At 38.5% G+C, this 23,456-nt stretch overlaps 2 protein-coding genes across 3 annotated transcripts in view; one reads left to right on the top strand and one right to left on the bottom strand.

The window, feature by feature from the left end:
- Positions 1-189, bottom strand: part of ddx31 (DEAD (Asp-Glu-Ala-Asp) box polypeptide 31) — a 136,550-nt gene extending 136,361 nt beyond the window's left edge. The window contains exon 1 of one of the 2 annotated variants that reach the window (XM_028808571.2): positions 4-189. The gene's annotated coding sequence lies outside the window, so the exon portion shown is untranslated. The remainder of the gene's footprint in view (positions 1-3) is intronic. The other variant, XM_028808572.2, reaches the window with a different exon arrangement.
- Positions 190-432: 243 nt separating this feature from the next.
- Positions 433-23,456, top strand: part of gtf3c4 (general transcription factor IIIC, polypeptide 4) — a 28,788-nt gene continuing 5,764 nt past the window's right edge. The window contains exons 1-3 of the mRNA XM_028808569.2: positions 433-831; positions 8,712-10,490; positions 19,127-19,257. Coding sequence (XP_028664402.2) covers positions 448-831; positions 8,712-10,490; positions 19,127-19,257 — 2,294 coding nt within the window. The 5' untranslated portion in view covers positions 433-447. The remainder of the gene's footprint in view (positions 832-8,711; positions 10,491-19,126; positions 19,258-23,456) is intronic.

The raw sequence follows: 23,456 nt of genomic DNA on the forward strand, positions 1-23,456 counted from the left end.
TACCTGCGCGCGATCTTCTATCAAGGTCTCTTTCTCTATGCCAGTTTCTGTCGCTTAGGCTCCGATCGTCAGTTCTACCTTGTCTCGTCGATGGTTTACCGGTGTAATTCTACTGACTCGAAACAAAGTGAAGCGCGTCACCCACGTGTGCGCTCACCAGCAGCCTACCGTGACCTCCGACCTCCAACTTTCCACTTTTACCACGTGACCGAGGACCTACTATAAAAACAAACAGCCTCCTCCCCCCCCATTGCCCATGCGCGGGTATGTTATTTTACAAGATTCGAGGAGACTGATCAGACACAACCTGTAGAACCGTTGTTAAAATAAAATAAAGTATCGGCATATACTCCTGATATGCTTATCGTCATACTGTAAGTTTTCACGTTGCTTTCATATCACTTAATTCGGCAAACTTCCGAGTGCGCGCTTGCCCCCTTAGCAGAAATGCCGCACTATTGTTTTTCCGGTCCCCTCTTCTGCGTCACTTCCGGGATTCGCCGTGTTTTTTTTTTTTTTAAGACTCGGAAAATGGCCACTGCGGATTGTGTTCGCGGTCCAGCTGAGGGGGGCTCGGACTTGGAGCGGCCTTCTGTCCCCGACCCCTGGACGGAACTTGGACACATAGTGAAGAGGGAGCCAGTAGTAAAACTGCACAGCCCCGTCAGCGGCTTGGAACCCCTCTCTTGGTCTGAAGACCACCGCTTGTCGGCCTCCTGCACTGGCAGCATCTCCTTAATGGAGACGGTCTGCGACGTGCATTCGTTCAGGCAAGATCTGATTATCCACCGCACCAGCATTCCCGTCCCCGACACCACCTGCGTGTTGAAGGTAAAGGAGGGGCTGAGGGTCGGGTGGTGAAAGTGGTAATGATGGTGTCGGTGGTGTGCCGTGGTGCAGCTTGACGACAGCTGCTTTGGTAGCGTTTGTGTTGGCGAGGGGAGGAGCAGCAGGCGGCGGCGGCTCGAGTCATGACAGCTGCATGCTGGGGTTTGGGTTTGTAGCTTCTGTGTGTGTGTGTGTGTGTGTGTGTGTGTGTGTGTAGAGGTGTAGGTGTAGGTGTAGGATCTACTCACTCCTCGTCCGCTCGGTTCCGTATTTGATAACAAGAATTAACACTTGATAAAGGCTGTGGTCAAAAGTAGCTTCTTCAGCTTAGGACCATCATTATCGTTAAATAATTTCTTTGATGATCTTCAAAAGGTTAGTCGTGCTTTCTGTGTCCGTTTGCCACTCTATCAATCCGTCTTAAATCAACATTTCTTTCTTTAACACATTTTCATACAAATGGTGTAGCTCAAAGGGCTTTACAAGATGAAGGAAGACAAATTTATATGAAACAAAAATAAGATTAGGCAATAGTAAGTAACAAAGAATAAAGTAAGATCAGATGACTGGGAAGACCAGAAACAAACAAAAAAACTCCAGATGGCCTGGAGAAGGAAAAAAAAAAAAAACAAAACAAAATCTGCAGGGGTTCCAAGGCCAAGCCCCCACTGGCCACTCTACCAGACATAAATGATCTCGATCTCAAGAGCGACTGAGCAGGCTCCTGTCAATCATGGAGAATCCACTGCATCCACTAAACGGAATCCTCTCCAGACAGAGGAGCAACTTCAGTGACAGACTGCTGTCACCGTCCTGCTCCACTGACAAACTGAGGAGATCGTTCCTCCCCCACACTATGCGACTCTTCAATTCCACTTGGGGGGTTGGGGGTAAACGTTAACATTATACAAAGATGTTGTCTGTCTGTATACCTGCATTGTTATCACTCTTTAATTTAATATTGTCTTTATTAATCCCAAGGGGAAATTCACATACTCCAGCAGCAGCATACTAATAAAGTATCTCTATCTATCTATCAATTAGTCCTTATGGCTTTCAGGCTTCATGTGAAAGAATTTGATGATGATGGTCATGTGGACATCTGGCCTTCAGTCCATCAATGTAGGGATTGCATGGTGCCTTGATCAGGTGGTGGTGGCGGCGCAGAACACCATCACAGAAAAATAAAATAAGAACAGCAGAGAATAACCCGGGATTAGTATGGATTGCAAAGCCTTGGTGAAAATTATAATTCAATGCACATATAGCTTAACAGGGGTACATTAAAATGTAGCTATGAGAAAGCCATGTTAAATAATCGGTTTTTAGCAGTTTTTTTAAAATGCACCTGGTGAATTTCTATCGGTAGACAATTCCATATTTTAGGTGCATAACGGCAGAAGGCCGCCTCACCACTTCTTTTAAGTTTAGCTCTTGGAATTATAAACTAACCCTCATTCGAAGATCTAAGATTACGACTTGGAGAGTAAGGTGACAGGCATTCCAAAATATAGAAAGGAGTGAGATTATTGAAGGCTTTGTAAACCATTCGCAGTATCTTAGTGCATTCTGAATGGCACGGGTAACCAATGTAATGACATCAAAACTGGAGAGATGTGCTCAGATTTTCCTTTTCTAGTTAAGATTCTGGCAGTTGCATTCTGCACTCGTTGCAACCGATTGATATCTTTTTGGGTAGTCCTGAGAGGAGTGCATTTTAGTAATGTAGTCTACTAAAAACAAAAGTGTGAACTAACTTTTCAGCATCATACAAAGTTACAAGGGATCTAACATTTGCTATTTTCCTTAAGTGAAAAAATGCTGTCCTGGTAATCTGATTAACATGTGATTTAAAATTTAAAATCAACAGATTTTCAAAAATGCTCCTGACTGACCATCTCCAATTTGCTGCATACTTGCTGACGCAATTGTAACTAATAATTGTGCACAAACCAGTGTGTTTCTTCGTGCCGGTCCCAATTCCGGATAAATGGGGAGGGTTACGTCAGGAAGGGCATCCGGTATAAAATTTTGCCAAATCAATATGCGGACAACAAGGATGATCTGCTGTGGCAACCCCTAATGGGAGTAGCCGTTAGAAGTAGAATGAGCATGCAAAATTATAGCCTTGTTTGTGCATTAGTTTCTGAGATATGGAGGCTTTAAACAGTGGGTGGGACTCTAGTTTTACTGTAAAAACGAGAGCGTCAGAAAATGACAATGCAAGTCCTAACTTTTAAACCATTAAAGCTAGACGCATGACATTTTCAGAGATTGATATTTAATATTGGGTGTCTTTAACATCTAAAATAGTTAGTCCATAGTTGCATATTTGCCATTTTATGGCTTGCCAGAGTCTGAAAGAAGTCAAAACATTTTGGTTTATGAGGCATTCAAAAATTTTAAAAATCATTTCACACCAACATTTTACTTGCATATTGCACAGACTTAAAGTCTACCATAAAAAGAATTCTGCCCCTGGAAAGTGCTTGTTTTAATTGGTAAATGCACAAAACATGAAGTTGATAACTTTGAACTCAACTATATTTACTAAGGTATTCAACGTGCCATGTTATGCTTTAAAGCAGTGGGTTCTCAGTCTCTGTCCTGGGGACCCCCTGTGGCTGCAGGTTTTCGTTCCAAACGATTTCTGTTTTTAATTGGACTGCTAGCCTAACAAAGTGATCTGTTATTAAACCAGTTTCTGTGTGCTGGAGTCAATGTAGAAATTAATGAAACTAAGTTTGGTAAATTTCTCTCTATTATTAAAAAAAAAAAAAAAATCTTGGAAGATTGGAAGGAGACGAGATGTGATTTTCTCAGAGAGATACTTTCACGTCTCGCGAGTCAAGTCTTTGTGCCAAGAGATTTAACCACGCCTGGGGCCGGAAATAAAACAAAGAGTAGATGACAAAGTAGAACGTCATAAAGAATTCAAAAACTTTGGTGTGGTACACATGCAGAGCAGGTTAGAGATAATGGAAGTACAAAAATTCGAAAAACGGTGGTAAAGATCGCATTAACGCAAACAAATGGAAATTATTACTCGGTGAAATAACAGAACAGTGAAAAGAGATCAGATATATTGTTTGGATTATACTTTAAGTCGGAGACTTGTAGATCGTATAAATCGTGTTGCCATCAGGGAAAAAAAAAGTAGTGTTTCTTCCCAATGAAGAAGCATATCCGTGAGAATTAAAGATTTGTTGTTTGGTGAAAGTGAAATTCTGCAAGAGAAATCATTTGTCATTTGTGTGAATACTATCGTCAGACACATTTCTTGTAGAGAGAAAGAAACGATATTCACTCATGGGCAGTTATACGTTGCGTTGTCACAATGTAATTCCAAACACGGATTCAAAATTCAATGCAATATTGATGAAAAGTTAAAAGTGAAAAGAGATCGAATATATGGACATAGGTGACATGACAGAAGTGTGCCACACAGATCACACGGCACAGCAAGCCACCAGCTGATCGAGCAAAGAGGAGGTAAAAAAAAAAAAAAAAAAACTTTGTTTCCCATTGTATCACCATTTAAGAGGGGGTTTCAGAGGAGTGACCGTATCTCCTTGGGTTGCGCGTTCATCCCCCCTCTTCACAATGCGAGCGGCAGAGACGTGAAGTGGCTGGCGCGTAGCATAGGCCGGGGGTGGTAAGGGGGTTGTCAGGCGAAGCCCCCTAGTTTATTAAAATGTACTAAGCAGTTATAAGAGAAATGTAGTTTTTACTTTTTAACCATATTTTCATCCTGATTTTCATTGTTCTTTTCCAGGGTTTCTGGTTATTTAATCCAGTTTTTACTAAATAGCAGGTCTGATGCTAAAGTAGTTGCAGCCTTTCATCATTCAGTGTTATTTTCCCAGGTGTCTGCTCTGCTTCTTTTTAATTGTCATTATTAGGATACAATGAAACAAGCAAACTACACAGAAAAAGGTCAAAATAATAGGAAACAAGTGAGTTAAGCATTTAAAGATATTGAAAACCTAGAAATGTTTCTAAATATTTTATTAATGTGAAAATCATATTATTCTGCTTTTCTGAATGTGTAATAAGGTAAGATAAAAAAGACCAGCTATTTAAATGTGATCAGTTATTATCACTGATTGTGAATCTGATTGGAACAAAAGCCCACAGCCACAGTGGGTCCCCAGGACTGAGTTTGAGAACCCCTGCTTTAAATTATTCTTTTAAAGCATATATATAATAATAGTAGTAGTGTGTGTATATATACAAAGAAAGGTTAGGAGCATACACTAATACAGTGCATTGCTGCACCCACATACAGAACAGAGCGAGATGTACAAGTAATATTTATTCATTCTCATGTGCCCTGTAAGACTTACAGCTGGCCCAAAAGACCTGATATCTGGTGCTACATGTAAATGCACTCATTGATGCACCCGAACATCATCAGGCAGGCAGTGTAAAGTGCCAAATGATAGGAAAAAGGACAGCTCTGCATTGTTTAAACTTTTAAAGTAGACACAATTTCTTTGCAGTTTGTTTAAATTGTAGAACTGGGTTTAGCTGAATACAGCGGAATAAAAACATTGATTATCCTTATATTATTTCGCTTGTGTCCATCTGTGCTCTATATAAACGACGACTGCCACAACTACTACATCCCTCCACAACAATAGCGAGGAATTTGTGTTCCTGGCAGGGTTTTGATCTTAGGCTTATCTTCAAGTCTTCAATTCTTCAATGTGACCTATTATTGACTGTGGTATTTGACTGTTCATTTGGTGCATACTTTGTTACTGACCAAAACTGCATTATTACACGACCATTTTACGCCTCCTTTGTCTTTCACTTCAACGTAAGCCTCCTGATAAAATGAAAAGGCACATACAGCGTAGCTGCGACCAACAGAAACAGTCTCGCTGGCCTGCATATTCACACCAACACACAAAAGCAGAAACATCAACATCATTCCACACCAACCAGTACAGGCAAGATGCCTTAGAACAACAAAGACAACGTATGACAAACCACAGAGCGACATTATCCGAAGATCAGCAGCAGCAAGTCTTGCACCTGGATAGTCAACGAAAAACGAATTACACACATACCCTTTCTGAAGAGCAGCAGCTAACAGGCAGACAACAAGAAACATCATGACAGAAAAACTACAGGGATGGCATAACACTGACAACTCAAAACAAGATGTTCCCTTTATATTATGGCGTAGGCGATTTCCCATTCGGTATTGTATGACTATCACCAAGTCACAATGACAACCTTTTAATAACATCTGAGTTTATTTGCCAGGCCCTGTTTTTACCCATGGCCAGTTGTACACTACATTTTCCAGAGTTACATCAAAACCCATGTTCAATGTACAGATACTTGCGGGTTACACACAGAGGGATATATTTTCACTGACAATAACGTTTATGCAGCAAATTGTGTTTTCTGACAATTATTATATACGCTGGTATACTACATTATCTGACAGCCACACTTCACACACACTGACTTACATGTGTCCTGCATTTCCCTTCTTATCCAATATGTTCTGTTAACCTGCTTGTGTTACATTTTGTATTGTAAATATTCATGCTGTTCTAAGTGACTGTAATAACATCCCAAAAGAATCATGTGACTGTTCTAATATCGAGTCCTCTCACAAGTCACTACTTATTAAAATCTCCTTTCTTACTATAACGTGATGTTCTTCTCTCCGTCATTATCGTTTCATTAACACTTTTATTCTTGTGAAATTTGTGCAAGCATGATTGGCTAGTTTAGACAAAGTACATCTATAAATTCACTGCCCCATTTTTACACATCATGTTCTTATCCTCTTCTGCAGTTGTCCATCTGGGTTTTCCCCTTCTTTTTCTAACCTGATTAGATTCAGTTTGCTCTCTTCTCTCAAGACAGTAATAGGCACCTTTGTATGAAATCTTCAGTTACTTGTCAGTCTGTCACGAGGAATAACCTTCATTCTGCAAAAACAAGAGACTGGCATGTTTCTTGAGAAATCTGTTTCATTTCAGCCATTTTTGAACCCAGATCTGCACTTTAGGAATGCCAATACCTTGTAAAATCATTGAGCAGGATAACAGATTTCAGTGGTGCCAATGCAATTGAAAAGGTTTCTCTAATAACCAATTAATAATAATAATTGTTTGCATTTATATAGCGCTTTTCTCACTACTCAAAGCGCTCAGCAATTGCAGATTAAGGGCCTCGCTCAAGGGCCCAACAGAGCAGAGTCTCTATTGGCATTTACGGGATTTGAACCGGCAACCTTCCGATTGCTAGTGCAGATCCCTAGCCTCAGAGCCAGCATGTATTAGCATGTAATCATAACTAATTAAGGATTAGCTAAGAGAGTTAACCATTGCAATACTGAAGGAATTGCTGCTGAAAATGGGGATTTGCAACCATACTGTATGTGAATATAAATTAATCAGTCTTTTCAAGCAGTACTGGCTATTACATACGCTTGTAATGCCTTGGCTATATTTTTAAATCACTGTATCCTGCCTTGCACCCTGTGTTGGCTGGGATTGGCTCCAGGAGACCCCAGTGACCCTGTAGTTAGGATATAGCGGGTTGAATGATGGATGGATGGATATATCATGTTAAAAAAGGTATGAATTTCTATCAAAAGCATGAACATTTCTGTGTGACTCCAAACATTTACAGTAGTATATTTACAATGTTGACTGAAAGCACACAACATACAAGATACAACGCATTTTATCACTGCCAATCATCAGGCTACTGATTAGCAGCCTAACCTGTTAAAGTTTGGGTATAAAGGATGCAGCCATGTCATTGTGGGTTTTTTATATTATATATAAAAGAACTTTCAAATATTGAGTATCATTAAACAATAGACGAAAACTTACAAAATAGAAAAGGTTATATTTTTAACAAAAGGCTAGAAGAAAAAATAGTTTTTTGAATTAGTATATGTGAAATTGGACAGTTCAACACATTACAATTTGCATTTAGTCACAGTCAGTACATTTTTTCCCGACTCCAGTAAGCAAAGCTCCAAAGTCACAACCCTGGTTACAACAGTTACAGTGTCATACTAATATACCAGCATTGCATATTTTTGTAACATTTTTTTTCTCAAGGTTCCACAAAATGTAAAATACCATTAAATAACTACATACACGTTTTATTACATATTAAATAAACTGACAAATCATATGCCTATTTAGAAGTTACAAGGGCAAAGACTATTTGAATTTAGCAGATTTCTCCTAGCTTCATGCACAAAGTGTGGCACACGCTCCGTGCACCTCTTCACAGCCCTTACCTGGATACATAGATGGATAATGGAAGGCTTGGGTGGTGTAAAATGTCCAATGCACCTTGTGGTATTTTTGTTCCTGAAAGATAATTAATGAGGTATGCATACTGCCTTCACACCTTTTGCACCATTTACAGTAATTCAGTTACCATACTGACAGCAGTAACCATATACTTTGGAAGACAAACGTTAATTTTGTAAACAAAACCATTTTTGTAGAATCGTAAACTGCATTACCAAGTCTATTAGAAGACCATAGTATGAAGAAGCGAGCACAGGCTCCATGTTCCTTCCCTAGCTTAGCAAATATGACCCCACTTTCCTAACATCACCTATGCTATAACATCTTAAATGTACCTTTCAAGAACTGGAGGAATGCCGTGTGACATAAATGCACATTTTTTAAACAGAGTGAATCTTAATGTTAGATTTTTTTCAACTAGAATGCCTGTGAAGTGTATGAGGGTGCCCATGTTTTTAAGTTGTTCGTTTTTTTTATTATCTCTGAATAAGCAACACATTTTTCTTATAAACATTTTGTGCCTTCATTAATTGACTGCAATTACTTGTATTTGTTTTTTTGTTTGTTTGTTTTTTTTTCAAGGTGGGACCTGAGAAACAAGTGAATAAGGTTAAAGAAAAATTTGCCACTTCTAAAGATCCAACTGTGAGCCAGCCTTTCATGCTTGATCGTGTGCTAAATCCAGAAGGAGGAATCCTCCCTCCATTGCGTGGCTTCAAGTATACAAGTTGGTCTCCACTGGGCTGTGATGCTAATGGCCGTTGCTTGCTAGCCTCGCTTACGTTGGACAGCAGGCTCACCATCCACGCCAATCTGAATAGACTCGAGTGGACTCCTTTGGTTGATCTGACAGAGGCATATGGACAAATGCTGGAAGAGAAATCTTACCATTTGTCAGGAGCAGGTGCACCCTGTCAAAAGCTGGAAGATATGTCTGAATACCAGCACAGGCATTACATGCAGTGCCCTGTTCGCATGGAGTGGTCGAGCGTCTGCTCCACTCAAAAGGTCCAAACTAATAATGAGTGCAAAGATGTTGGAACTGTGCTTTTGGCGGTGCTTCTGGAAAATGGAGATGTGGCTGTTTGGCAGTTTCAGCTGCCTTTCACTGGTAAAGACTCTGTTGTGTCATGCAACACTATCCAGTCGGGTGTGTCAATGCCAAGTGTATTGGCCTGGTGGGAATATGAGCATAGTGGGAGAAAAATGAGTGGGCTTATTGTTGGCAGCTCTGTGGGACCAGTTAAGATCTTGCCTGTAAACTTAAAAGCAGTGAAGGGCTATTTCACCTTACGGCAACCTGTAGTCCTGTGGCAGGAAACAGACCAGATTCCAGTGCACAATATAAAATGTATTTCTCTCTATCATCCTTATCAAAAATGCAACTGTAGTCTTGTGGTGGCTGCCCGTGGATCCTATCTCTTTTGGTGCCTTTTGCTCATCTCTAAGGCTGGACTTAATGTGCACAACTCTCATGTTACAGGTCTACACACAACTTCAATTATTTCCATGACTGCCAGTCGCTATGGGGGTGCAATCTACACCTGTTCAGCTGACAGTACTGTCAAAAAGCTGACACCAATTTTTACTGATGTAGCTGTGATGTTTGAACAGGAACAGATACGTTTACCTGAAGGGGTTGCTGGGCGAAGGACACATGGCATTGCGGTTAGCCCAAACGGAGCCTACTTAGCCCTTGTAAACACAGATGGGCTGACCAATGGGCTGCATCCAGCCAGCCGGAGTTATCAAGTCCAGTTTGTCGCCCTCAAGACACCAGATGAGGCAGCAGCTGAGCTCCTAGAATCCACTATTCAAAATCTTTTCAAACAGGCAGACCTGCTGGATTTAGTACGATGGAAGGTACTGAAGGATAAACGCATCCCACCTATGCTACAAGAAGAGCTGGATGACAAGGTTCATGCTTCTGGGTCTACGTACCTATGGAGGTTCAAACTTTTTCTGTTCAGGGTCTTGTATCAGTCTCTTCAGAACACCCCTTCTGAAGTTCGATGGAAACCTTCACATGAAGAAACCAAGGTTTTCATCAAGGATGGAGAGTCTGGGATTTCTGTGAAAGCTGCTGGAAGGGAAGAGGGTGATGAAGAAGAGGACAGCGAAGATCCCAAACCAACCGCTAACCAGGAGGAGAACAGCAGCACTTCAGCATCAGAGGAGCAGATGAGTGAGATTATTGCCTGGATAGAGGCAGTGGAGTCACATCTCACGCGTGAGCACATGAAGAGGGTCCTTGGGGAAGTCTACTTACACACCTGGATCACAGAAAATACTAGTATTCCAACCAGAGGGGTTTGTGACTTCCTAATGAGCGATCCCACATATGAGGACAGGGCTGCCAGGGTAAGGGACAAGGGCTAATTTAAATTTGTGTGTTTTCTTATATGGATGGGTTTACGTCTCAAGCTTCAAAGAGAAGTAAGGACAAAACCTTATGTTGCTTTTGAAGTGTAGTTTAACACCAAAAGGCTAAGTCTGTGTACTTTGAATGGAGATGAGGTTATGTTGTTGCCTTAATATATTCTTGAAAAGGCCAGAAATACAAAAAAAATACGGACGTACCAAATACAAAAATGTGACCATGGAACTCTTAAAATTAAAACATGGTTACCCGAATCCAGGAAATATTGCCAGTCCTCTATTGTCAGAAACCTCCCATGACTTTGTATCAAGAAAGCATTTTATGTAGTGCCTTACCCATAATGTACAGCATTCTAAAGCACTATACATCAGCAATACATTGGCCAGTCATGTATCTTGTTTCGAATAATACAGCATAAATGAACCAGTAACCTTCTGCTTTACTGTCCAGCATCTCTGTCTTTAGGTCACATTAAAATCTGAAAGCACAGGTCACCCATAATAATTGACTATACGACAAGCTTTTTCTTTACTCTCAAATGAAATATGTGTAGCTTTAAATGGTACCATAGGTAGATGGGGCCTTTGCTCTACATTGGCACAAACATAGAGTGAGAATGTATAATATACAGTTAGGTCCATAAATATTTGGACAGAGACAACTTTTATCTAATTTTGGTTCTGTACATTACCACAATGAATTTTAAATGAAACAACTCAGATGCAGTTGAAGTGCAGACTTTCAGCTTTAATTCAGTTTGGTGAACAAAACGATTCTATAAAAATGTGAGGCAACTAACGCATTTGTAACACAATCCCTTCATTTCAGGGGCCCAAAAGTTATTGGACAAATTAAATAACTGGAAATAAAATGTTCATTTCTAATACTTGGTTGAAAACCCTTTGCTGGCAATGACAGCCTGAAGTCTTGAACTCCTGGACATCACCAGATGCTGGGTTTCCTCCTTTTTAATGCTCTGCCGGGCCTTTACTGCAGCAGCTTTCAGTTGCTGTTTGTTTGTGGGCCTTTCTGTCTGAAGTTTAGTCTTCAACAAGTGAAATGCCTGCTCAGTTGGGTTAAGATCAGGTGACTGACTTGGCCATTCAAGAATTTTCCACTTCTTTGCTTTAATAAACTCCTGGGTTACTTTGGCTGTTATGTTTTGGGTCATTGTCCATCTGTATCATGAATCAATTTGACGTCATTTAGCTGGATTTGAGCAGACGGTATGTCTCTGAACACCTCAGAATTCATTCGGCTGCTTCTGTCCTGTGTCACATCATCAATAAACACTAGTGTCCCAGTGCCACTGGCAGCCATGCACGCCCAAGCCATCACACGGCCTCCACCGTGTTTTACAGATGATGTGCTATGCTTTGGATAATGAGCTGTTCCACGCCTTCTCCATACTTTTTTCTTGCCATCATTCTGGTAGAGGTTGATCTTGGTTTCATCTGTCCAAAGAATGTTTTTCCAGAACTGTGCTGGCTTTTTTAGATGTTCTTTAGCAAAGTCCAATCTAGCCTTTCTATTCTTGAGGCTTATGAGTGGCTTGCACCTTGCAGTGCACCCTCTGTATTTACTTTCATGCAGTCTTCTCTTTATGGTAGACTTGGATATCGATATGCCTACCCCCCTGGAGAGTGTTGTTCACTTGGTTGGCTGTTTTGAAGGGGTTTCTCTTCACCATGGAAATGATTCTGCGATTATCCACCACTGTTGTCTTCCGTGGACGTCCAGGTCTTTTTGCGTTGCTGAGTTCACCAGTGCTTGCTTTCTTTCTCAGGATGTACCAAACTGTAGATTTTGTCACTCGTAATATTGTATCAATTTCTCGGATGGGTTTTTTCTGTTTTCGCCGCTTAAGGATGGCTTCTTTCCCCTGCATGGAGAGCTCCTTTAACCGCATGTTGTCTGTTCACAGCAAAATCTTCCACATGCAAGCACCACACCTCAAATCAACTCCAGGCCTTTTATCTGCTTAATTGATAATGACATAACGACGGACTTGTCCACATCTGCCCATGAAATAGCCTTTGAGTCAATTGTCCAATTACTTTTGAGCCCCTGAAATGAAGGGATTGTGTTTTAAAAAAATGCTTCAGTTGCCTCACATTTTTATGCAATCGTTTTGTTCACCCCACTGAATTAAAGCTGAAAGTCTGCACTTCAACTGCATCTGAGTTGTTTCATTTAAAATTCATTGTTGTAATGTAGAGAACCAAAATGAGAAAAAAAGTCGTCTCTGTCCAAATATTTATGGACCTAACTGTATAGATATTCTTTTAACAATGTTTGAGAAACTTTACAATTGTTTTGTATTTTATTATGTCAGGTTTCCGAGTTGAAATCTGTAATCCCAGGAGTAATCTTTTAGTATTCCTTTACCTCCATATACAGTCATGAAAAAGTAAGCACATCCCATGAAGTTTTTTTTCTTTTTTAACCTACATGGAACTATAAAGATTTGATCTTGTTTTAAACAGTATCTTTAGCTAAAGGTGGTGTAATTGAAAGAAACCAATAAAGATTTGATTCTGCAATGATTTATTCAACAAAAAATGAACAGATATACTGTTTCTGTCTTTTAAAAAAGTAAGTCCATGCCTGGCTGTAATGGCTGGTATTGCCCACACAAATAGCCGTTTACTATAACCATCTAGAAGTCTCTGACATCAGCTGGTTGAAAGTTTCTTCCACTCCTCCATGCAGAGTTCTTTCAGCTGTTTAAGTGATGTCTTGCACCTGTTTCAACCCCTTTAATCCCTCTACCCAGCATCACAATGGATTTCAGATCCTGGTTTTGACATGGCCTTTCCAGAATCCTCCATTTCTTTCTTTTCAGCCTTTCCTTGGTGGCATGCTTAGGGTTATTGTTATGTTATAAGGTACATTTTTGGTTAAGCTTCAGTCTTTTGACAGATGGTCTCATATTATCCTCAAGTACCTGGTACAATGAAGAATTCATAGTGGATTCTATTATGGTGAATTTCCTAGCCCCTGATGTAGCAAAGCAGCCCCATTTTCACCACCATACTTTTCAGTTATTAGGTTCTTTTGGTCAAATGTTGTCTTTGATTTTTCACCAAATAACTCTCTTTGCTCATCTGTACAAAGCACATTGTTCCAAAATTCTTGGTCTTTACCCACATGTTCATTGGCAAATTTTAGTCTTGTTTTAATTTTTTTTCCAGAGCTTAAATGTTTGCTTCTGCCACACCTCCCATGTAAATCACATTTTTACAGTCTCTTTCTAATGGTAGAATCATGCACTTTGATGTCAGAAGTAGAAAGTGTGACCTGTTAGTCCCTTGATGGACTTCCGGAGTTCTTAGAGACTCCTTTCACTATCTTGCATTCTGGTCTTGTTGAGGCAGCCTGGCCTAGTCAAGGTAGCAGTTGTTTGAAGTCATCTCTACCTGTAGATTAATCAGTTCACAGTTCAGAAGATAATCTCCAATTTTTTGGAGAACTTTCTAAATCTCTTCCCAGACTCTCCTAGCCATTTGTAACCCTCTTTCTGAAGGCCTCAAAGAGCTCTTTCAATCTTGCCATGGTGATAACACACACAGACAAACATCAACATTAAAGAGTAAACCCAGCTAAACGTTTGAGATTAAAATAAGAAGAGTTCAGACAAGATCCTCTTTCATGAGGTTCAAATCATTTGCACCTGATTCTAATTTTAGGTCTAAGTGTAGGGGTGTACTTACTTTTTCCAAATGTGAAATTTGCATTTATGTTTACTTAAATGATGCAATGGACTACAGAATGCAAATGTAGCCTGGTATTTGTTTTGTCAACTTTAAGTATAGATAATGTTTAAATGAAAATCAAATCTTGATATGTCAACATATGGTAAAGATAAAAAAAAAAACATTTCATGGGGTGTGCTTACTATTTCACATATCTGTCTTTATAGTACTTCATACAAGAAATGCCCCCTTGAGTGCCTGTTGGGCCCACACTTGCCTACTGTCATCTTTTTTTTTTTTTTTAACTCTCTGTCTTAGGAACTCCATCGCCATGTATGCATGTTCATGTCCATGAAGCTTTCTAGTTCCAGCCTTTGAAAAACTTTTGAAGTGATCAAGGCTATTTTCTTAGTGCCTTTTCTTAGTGGTATTCTTACATTTAGCCAATCTGCATGATTTTTGGTAGAGTGGAAAAAGTTTTATCCACCCCATGTATTATAACTGTTGACCACTTCTTACTCCTCATGCTTCACTACTACTATAAGGCAATGCTATAATTCTACATTTTTAAAATACAGAGAAGGTGATCAGGGCATTATCAAGGGCTGGGACACTTGTAAAGATTTTTACGCATTTCTAAGCTGGCATGTGCAAATAGAGAGAGAGAGAAGTTTAAAACATACAAGCTTTTGCAGTGCAGTTTTTAAGTATATGGAAAGTGATTATTATTATATACATTATTAATATATATATATATATATATATATATATATATATATATATAATATTATTATTATTATTATTATAAGTGAAAATTATTATTAGTATGGCTCTGTACCCATGCATGCCTGTTTTGAAATGAAAGAAAATATGAGCTTTTATCAAAGGCTTCCAGTAATAAACTGAGCGTATTTACTTAAAAAAAAGGGATGAATAGTGTATGAATTATAAGACTTCTTATATGTACTTCCTTCTATTTTAAGGAGCCAAAGGTAAATTAACATATTTATGTTAAATTAAATAGGCAAATTTAATACTTACATTTATTTCAATGACTGCCTGTAGTCTGGAACCCATAAATAATGATTGGACGATAATGATTCAACTTTATTGTACAGGTACAACGAAATGCAGTTACTGCATACCCCTTGGGGTGAGGGTGCAGGGTCAGCTATTGCAGCAGTTGCAGTTAAGTGCTTTGCTCAACGGCCCAGTGGAGTAGAATCCCTTCTGGCAATAACATGATTTGAACCAACAACCTTCTGGTTACCAGCACAGATCCTTACCCCCAGAGCCACCACTCCACCAGGTGCTGGGTTTCTATGATTCTCTTGCAGGCCTGTGTGGCAGTTGTCTTCAGTTGCTGCTTATTTTGGGATTCTTGTCTTCAGCAAGTAAAAAAGATAATCAATCAGATTTAGGTCAGGTGACTGACTCAGCCATTCAATAATTGCACTTTTTAGCCTTGTCCTGCTGCAGTATAAAGGACCATTAACTGAGTTTTAATGCATTAGGTTGAATTTGAGCAGATAAGATCTGTCCACCTCAGAATTTATCCTGTTTTTGTCATCAGTCACGACATCAATAAATACGAGGGAACAGCCATACATGCCCAAGCCATAACACTGGGCTTCCACCAGGTTTCACAGAGGAGCTGATGTTCTTCAGCTCAAGAGCTGGCCCTTTCATTCTCAACACCTTTCTCTTTCCATCACTTTAGTACTGGTGAATCTTCATATTATCTTTCCATTAGACATTTTTCCAAAATTGTACAGGTTTTTGATGTACTTCTTAGCTGGCATTTCCGTTTTTAAGGCTTACCAGTGTTTTTTACATCTTGTGGTGAACCCTCCAAATTTATGCTCCTGCAGTCTTGTCTTTATGGGCATGTTGGACACAGCAGCACCTGCACCTCAGACAGGACAGTTGAAAAGGTGTTTTTTTTTTTTTTAATATATACAGGGTGAGTTAAAATTATGCGAACACTAATGGTACTGCTATGCGTATACTTCTATACAATTTTTGTGGACAATTTATGTGCCACATATGGTACATGTGTTGAACATGATGGCAAACAGGTTGAGACATTCCTGTAAATCATCTTACACATATGAAATATGTTTTGTGAATAAATTGTTTCCGCCGTACAATTGTTAACATAATTTTGACTCATCCTGTGTATATATATATATATATATATATATATATATATATATATATATATACAGTGGAACCTCGAGATACGATCACCTCTGTATACGAGAAATTCAAAATACGAGGAAAGTATGAGCGAAAAATTCAGATCTAAATGCGAGCATTGGCCACTTCAACAACCACCTAAGTGTAGCATCCATCTGGTTGACGTGACGGCAGCCATTCTTGTACCAGTATACTCCTCATCCAATAGCTGTTAGGTGGTGAAGTGCTGAGAGAGACAGGTAGTCAGTAAGGGACAGGGGATGATTAGGGGGCTAGGATGACCAAGCTGTGGTGGATCATTTAGCCAGGATATCAGGGTACTCCCTACTCTTTGCAGTGATGCCCAGGCATGTTTTCTGGCCACAGAGAATCAGGACCTTGGTTCAAATTTTAACATAATTTTGACTCACCCTGTATATGTAAGCTAACACATTTTTCTGTCACACACTGCAGTGGTCTTCCTTGATCTACCAGTCCATTTGGTGTGCCTAATCTCACCAGTACCTTTCCTTTTTACTAGTGTACCAAACCAGACCAAAGGTTTTTGGATTTTGTGTTTCTGTTTATTAGGCTCACAAAAGTGTGCTTCACTGGCATTGGCACTTTGGTCCTCATGTTGAGTGACAACAGCAGCAGATTCTAAGTGTAAATACTACAATTGGAATGAGCTGTAGGCCTTTTAGCAGATTAACTGCACATGACTTGTCAATGCAGTAACACACAGCTGGCAAAGGAGCAGCTAAGTAGCCAATCATCCAATTACTTTTGATTACTTATCATAGGAGGCAGGGACATCTTCACATAAGTGCTAAAATTTTTATAAACATTCACCTTTTTTATTTAAATACCCTCAACTTAATACTGAACATTTATGCTAAAAGTTAATTTGTTTCATTTCATTATGGTGTAAGAGGCTAAAGTAATAACTAATTCACAATCCAAATTCTTATGGACTGCACCGTATATTCTGAAATCGATGCAGAGCAAGCTTATTTGGCATGCTTTCTAAAAGCTAGGTCATACGTGAAAATGACATTGATTACTGAATAATAAAATGTTTGCACCGTGACATCTTCCAAAGGCAGCATTTTGGAAGCACTGTGTACAAGAGAAGAGTTAATCAGCATTTCTTTTAAAAACATTTTTTCTGGGAAGATCAAAATATCAATATTTTATTAAACAAGATAGTTCGATAGATAGCACTTATTTGTCCCCAGGGGCTTTTTCCAGATGATAGACAGATAGAACTTTATTTGTCCCCAGGGGAAAATCTGGCTTTTTATAGAAGCTCTTTAAATGAATAAATACATAAATAGGTAGATAAATATGTAAATAAAGATTATGACAATCAACAAACGCCAAATCAACTACAAAAGCGGAATGACAAAAAAAGAAAAAACTTTTGACTTGGCTAAAGATAAAAAGAACAGTCGCATTCCCAGTGAGCCATTCTAAAGTGTATTGCTGTTGGTATGAAGGAGCCCCAGTAGTGTTTCTTCACATATTTCTGTGGAAATGGGCACTAGTTACATGGGAAAAACACAAATGTAGCATTCGTGTTTCCTCTTCATTTCTTTCATGGAAAACACATTCGGCCTGCTGTCCTGCTGAAGCACGCGACAACCATAGTGTGATTACAGTTTATTTGAAATGCTTGTAGAAAGTTAAATGCATGTTCTTAATATCAACAAATACTGTTGTTGATTACCTGTGTTGTGTTGGCAGTATGCCCTTACTAATCTGTGCTTATGTGGATGAGAGGTGTAATTAGCATTTTTTTTTTACATTTTTACAGAGATCATAGTTTTAGTGTACTTAGTTCATAGTTATACATTTTAAATCTTAGCAGCCCAAGTAAATCATGTTTTGTGTTTCGAACTGCTTGCTTCTTCATTCTCCTTCTACCTGAACTAGGAAACAAATTGACTTCTCTGCCACAATTAACTTCTAGTATCAAAGATGCAAATTATAGATTCCAAACACATAGCTTTTATTTATGGGACAATGCTAATTCCATTTTGCAATTTAAAGGCAGAACAGTTTTATCTTGCCTGTAGGTGATAATGAAGCATTTCATTTATTTATGCCTTATTTTTGATGTCATTCTACCAACTGCACATTTGTTTTACCTTTCCAAGAAAATCAACCAATTTTGCAGCCTTTATTCAGCTGCACCACACTAAGTATTGTTCTCTATTTGTTCTTTCACCTCAACAAAACTTTAAAATGTATTTTTTTTTCTCCTCATGATTACTTTTAAATCTTACAATCACTACCATATGATGAACATCCATAAAACAGAAGTACAGTTTTTATAATGTTATCTAATTTACACACAGGATTTTTCCGTTAAGAGAAATTTGGAAATTAACCTTTGTGTCCTAAAAGCTGTGAAAATTGTTTAAATTTCATGGAGAGACTGGTCCAGTGCTTTTGGGATTGGAAAAGCTCTAGATGGGAGCAGACAGAAACTGTTTAATTAAGTGAAGTTCAGTCAACAGCGAGGATTTAACTCAAATGTTGGTTTGACAAAAAATGTGCATCCATTGTGACACTCAAGTTCAGGGTTTACCTACATGTGACATTAAAGACTGACACATTGGGAGTATTGTGTGGCGGTTCAAGTAAATTAATGTTGTGTTATTTTTGGTACAGATGCTTCTACAGTACGTTTCGGTTTACTTTACAGCACTCCTTTTTTCTGTTTCTCTTCTGTCCCTAAGGTGTTAATTGGACACATCTTCAAGAAGATGAACAAACAGACATTTCCTGAATATTGCAGTCTTTGTAAAGAAGTTCTCCCTTTCACAGACCGCAGGCAAGCAGTCTGCTCAAATGGACACATGTGGCTAAGGTAACAATTCAGATTTTCTGTAGTTAATCCATGGCTTTAACATTATTACATAGCATTAAAATTTAGATCTAATAAACTGAAGTTCATTTGTTATGTTAGGTAAAATATTTTAATAGACTTACATTGGTGTATAAGTATAACACTGCATATAAATGATATATTTGGTTTTTTACCAAGAATTGAGAGTCTCTCTGCATGTTCAAAGATGTATGTATTAATATAAATGATCTCCTAAATTTCTTTGCAAATTCCTGTGTTCAGTATGCCAATGCAGGCGTCTTGACTTTTCTAATAGAACTATGTATGGTGCCTATGGATTTTCATTCAAAATTTTTTTCTTAATTAGACACCAATTGTATGGTGACTGCCATATCCCCACAGGGGTTAGCAACTGAGGTTAGACGTTTTCAATAGAATGTAGTGTGGTTATTGGCACAGGCGCACAGCACAAATCCGAAGATAACCGTTGTGCTGAGCTAGTAAGTCTCTTTGCTTGAAGCAGCTGTCCACATGGGCCAGTACAAAGCAGCTAGTGAATATTAACGTACAGGTTAACTTCCATACTAAAATACTAATTAATGGCTTTTGTTGCAAACATTCGTAAATGATTAATACTTCCTGTCATCCTGCAATAACTGGAAATACTTTGTGGATTACAGTGGATTTATGCCCTTTAATCCATCATAATTTGCATCTGTCTTTCATTCCAACTCATCCATTTTGCACACTACCATTAACCATTTTCTAATCAAAAATAATCATTAACTAATCCACTTGAAGGAACATGTGTGTCATTTACAAGTCAGTCTCAAATGGATCTCTATGAGCTTTTAGCTGTAACAGAAATAAGCCTTTCTCAAGTTCATAAAGACCTGACAACCCACATTTTAGGTAATTTGAAATTGCAGACAAAGAGTAGGATCAAGTCATTCAGTTAACTTTGATTAAAGGCGAGCACTGGTAATGGCTATATACTACATTGCACCGTGGGTATAAACTGGGTTTTGTTTGGGATTTTGGATCACCAGTAGGCCAAAGATTAATAAATTCTTTATAATATGGAGTTTTTTCTGTTTTCCATTACCTCCACACATTAATATATATTTTTTTAAATCTCCAGATATTCTGTATATGCACATATTGTATGTTTTTGTGTTCAGCAAAAGTATGCATGCAAAGTATGCATGTAATTTTAAATTACACTATACTTCTAAATGTGTGTCACACATTATTTAATACAATTGTAGTATATTAGGAATAAATATATTTGTTTCTGGAGGATTCTATATTTACGAAAGCCCAGTAATATTTTAAGAATAAACATTATAATCCTTTTCATCTAAAAATAAAAATTGATGCACCTACTTCAAATGGTAAAATATAAGAAATAATAGTAAAACATGAGTAAATGATCATGTGCCAGTTAAGAGCAGTGGTTCTCAACCTTTATTCCTCCGAAGTCCCCCAGTGTACCATGAGAATAAGTGAGGCCCTGTTACACAGCCCATTATATTCAAACTCATGTACTTTTACTGCAGTCTTGACAAAAATGCTTGTTTTTGAACTTAAATCTATTAACACTGGATATGTGAGATGTTGCAACTGTCCTGCCAGAAAAACTAGCAGGGTGTTTGAAAAGTAACCAGGAGAAAAGGTGTAGTCAGAAATTAGAAAAGAAGTCAAAACTGGAAAGAGAGCCCCACTGCTGCATAAGCCAAATCACAGGAGAAAAATCAAGAGTCAAAAAAATAAGCATGAGTCAAAGAAGAGTTAAGAGTATTTAAATTATAAGGCAGAAAAGGGACTCTGCCAATTTGGATAGGAAGTGAACTTTTTGCTGACCTTTTACACGCATCATGTCGTTACCAAAGGTCACAACCTCCGAGGACACACCCTTAACAATGTGGAATTTATTCCTAGCAACAAGAGGACAAAACAGCAGCAAGCACAATAAACAAAGATGGCAGCAAAAACTGCCCAAATAAATTTATACAATCAAAATCAAACCACTAATCACAAATTCATTGTCTAAGGTATAAAAAGAAATGATCAATGTGTCCAAAACCATCACGAAAGGGTATAGGATTAAAGTGCAGTGCATAATGCCCACTAACCACTGTGGCACAGTACCGCCCCATTTTATTATTTAGATGAATTATTGGCATGCCTCCCCATGCCAGTCAGCAGGAGGTTTTTAAGCAGATCAGATCAAAAGAAATCTCAACCCTTCCCATTGGGGCTGACTTATCACCCCGGCAACTCTTAGTGCAGCCCCCCTTTAACAGCTCATCATTTCACTCACTTAAGCACAACAGCAGCCTGTGTCTGAGTCGCTGAGAAACTCCATCTATGTCCAGCGCCTTCCCACTTATCCTTTTCATAAGTCACAGCTGTGAATGTGCAGGTAAAGCTTTTAAGATGTGAACATCTTTCAGGACTGGCACAGTTGTTATCAGGGAGGAAGTGCAGCCATTATACACCTTTTTTTTGGCACTTCTAATTAATCAACAAACTGAATGTGTTCAAAGGAGATTAATATCTTTGATTTGAGATTAAGTATTTACATTTTTTACTTTATATTAATGTCATATAATGCATTACAAACAGCAAACTTATTAGTGATTTGAGAAATATAGAAAAATAACAAATTTGGTGGACAGCATGGTGGTGCACTGGTAGTGCTGCTGCTCGACAATAAGGAGTTCAGGGTTCACATCCCGGGTGCTCCATGCATAGAGTTTGCATGTTCTCCCCAAGTCTGTATTGGTTTCCTCCCACAATCCAAAGATGTGCAGGTTAAGTGGATTGGCGCTGTTAAATTGGCCTTTGTGTGTCTGTTCACCTTGTGATGGGCTGGCACCCTGCTCAGGGATTGTTCCTGCATTGTGCCCGTTTATTTTAGGGGTAGGCTTCAGCTGCCTTGCGATCCTGCCCTGGACAAGAAGGTTAAGAAGACGGATAGACGGGTAGATGGATAAAATTTGGTAAATTTACTATACACAGCAAACAGATACTGTTAGATAAAAAGTGTTTAAATATTTATACCTTTCCCTAATTGATTTTATTTCTGTTACACTTTCATTAAATTGCTGTGTCGTACTGTAAGTGTTATAGCATCACTGTTGGTACTTATTGCACTTCAACTAAAGAAAGTAACACTATTCTCTTCTAGGAAAGAAAACTCAGAACGATGAAACTTAAAGCAATATTCAATCCAATAACAATAATTAAAAAAAAAAAAACTTGTTTCTTACCCCTCGTTTGCAGTGACAGCTGAAAAACATTTTTAATCTTATTTTTTCATGGAGAGTGGAAATGACCAGTTTTCTGAAACAGAGAGCTCCAGTGGAGGGCCAACATTGAAACAGCAAACAATATCCAAACATTCATGTAAAATATCTTGGGTTACTGGTGTCACAAAATCCACATGTCAGTTATCCAGTCATATGCTCACAAGGTCCAAAAACGTGTGTTTTTGGCTAAAATATTATTAAATAAATACATCCAGAAAATGAGAGTAGTGTACTGTATCCACCAGGGGCACATGTCACCTGGGAATGTGTTCTCTTAGAACTGCAGCTTGTACTTTAAACCCATATGTCTCCCTTCTCATTAACCAGAACAGCAATATTAAAATGAGAGAAATGGGGTACAAAAGAGAGAATATCCAGTATTTGCATTGCTTTAAACTGCAATTTTCACTTGTCTGATATACATTACAGTATATAATACAACTAACTGTGTTACCAGGCTTCACTCAGGAAATTCCACAAGACAATGAGCCTCTGTTATGGTGCTGCCAGTTAAGTACTATGTAACTAACTAATTACTTTTCTGTATACAGTATTGCCAGTTTTTTGGTTGTGGGTTCAAATCCTGTTACTGACACTGTGTGACCATGAACAAGTCTGTTCACCTGCCAGTGTTTCCACTGGAAAAGCAAAAGAAGTGTAATCAATTGTATCTTAACTGTTGTAAGTCATCTTGGATAAAGGTATGAGTCAAATAATAAATTATAAAAATATGCCACTGGAGCTGCTTAATCTTGAACATTGAGAGGAAGGCCATCCATCAGCTTTCACACACGTTCATATAATGGTGTAACATTGATCACTGATTATATTGTATATGATATACAAAATAATCAGGAGCTTACCAATACTGTTTATATATTGTGGAAACCAGGGTCGCGCACAGCC

The sequence above is a fragment of the Erpetoichthys calabaricus genome, chromosome 9 (assembly GCF_900747795.2).
Source record: "Erpetoichthys calabaricus chromosome 9, fErpCal1.3, whole genome shotgun sequence".
Lineage (NCBI taxonomy): Eukaryota > Metazoa > Chordata > Cladistia > Polypteriformes > Polypteridae > Erpetoichthys > Erpetoichthys calabaricus.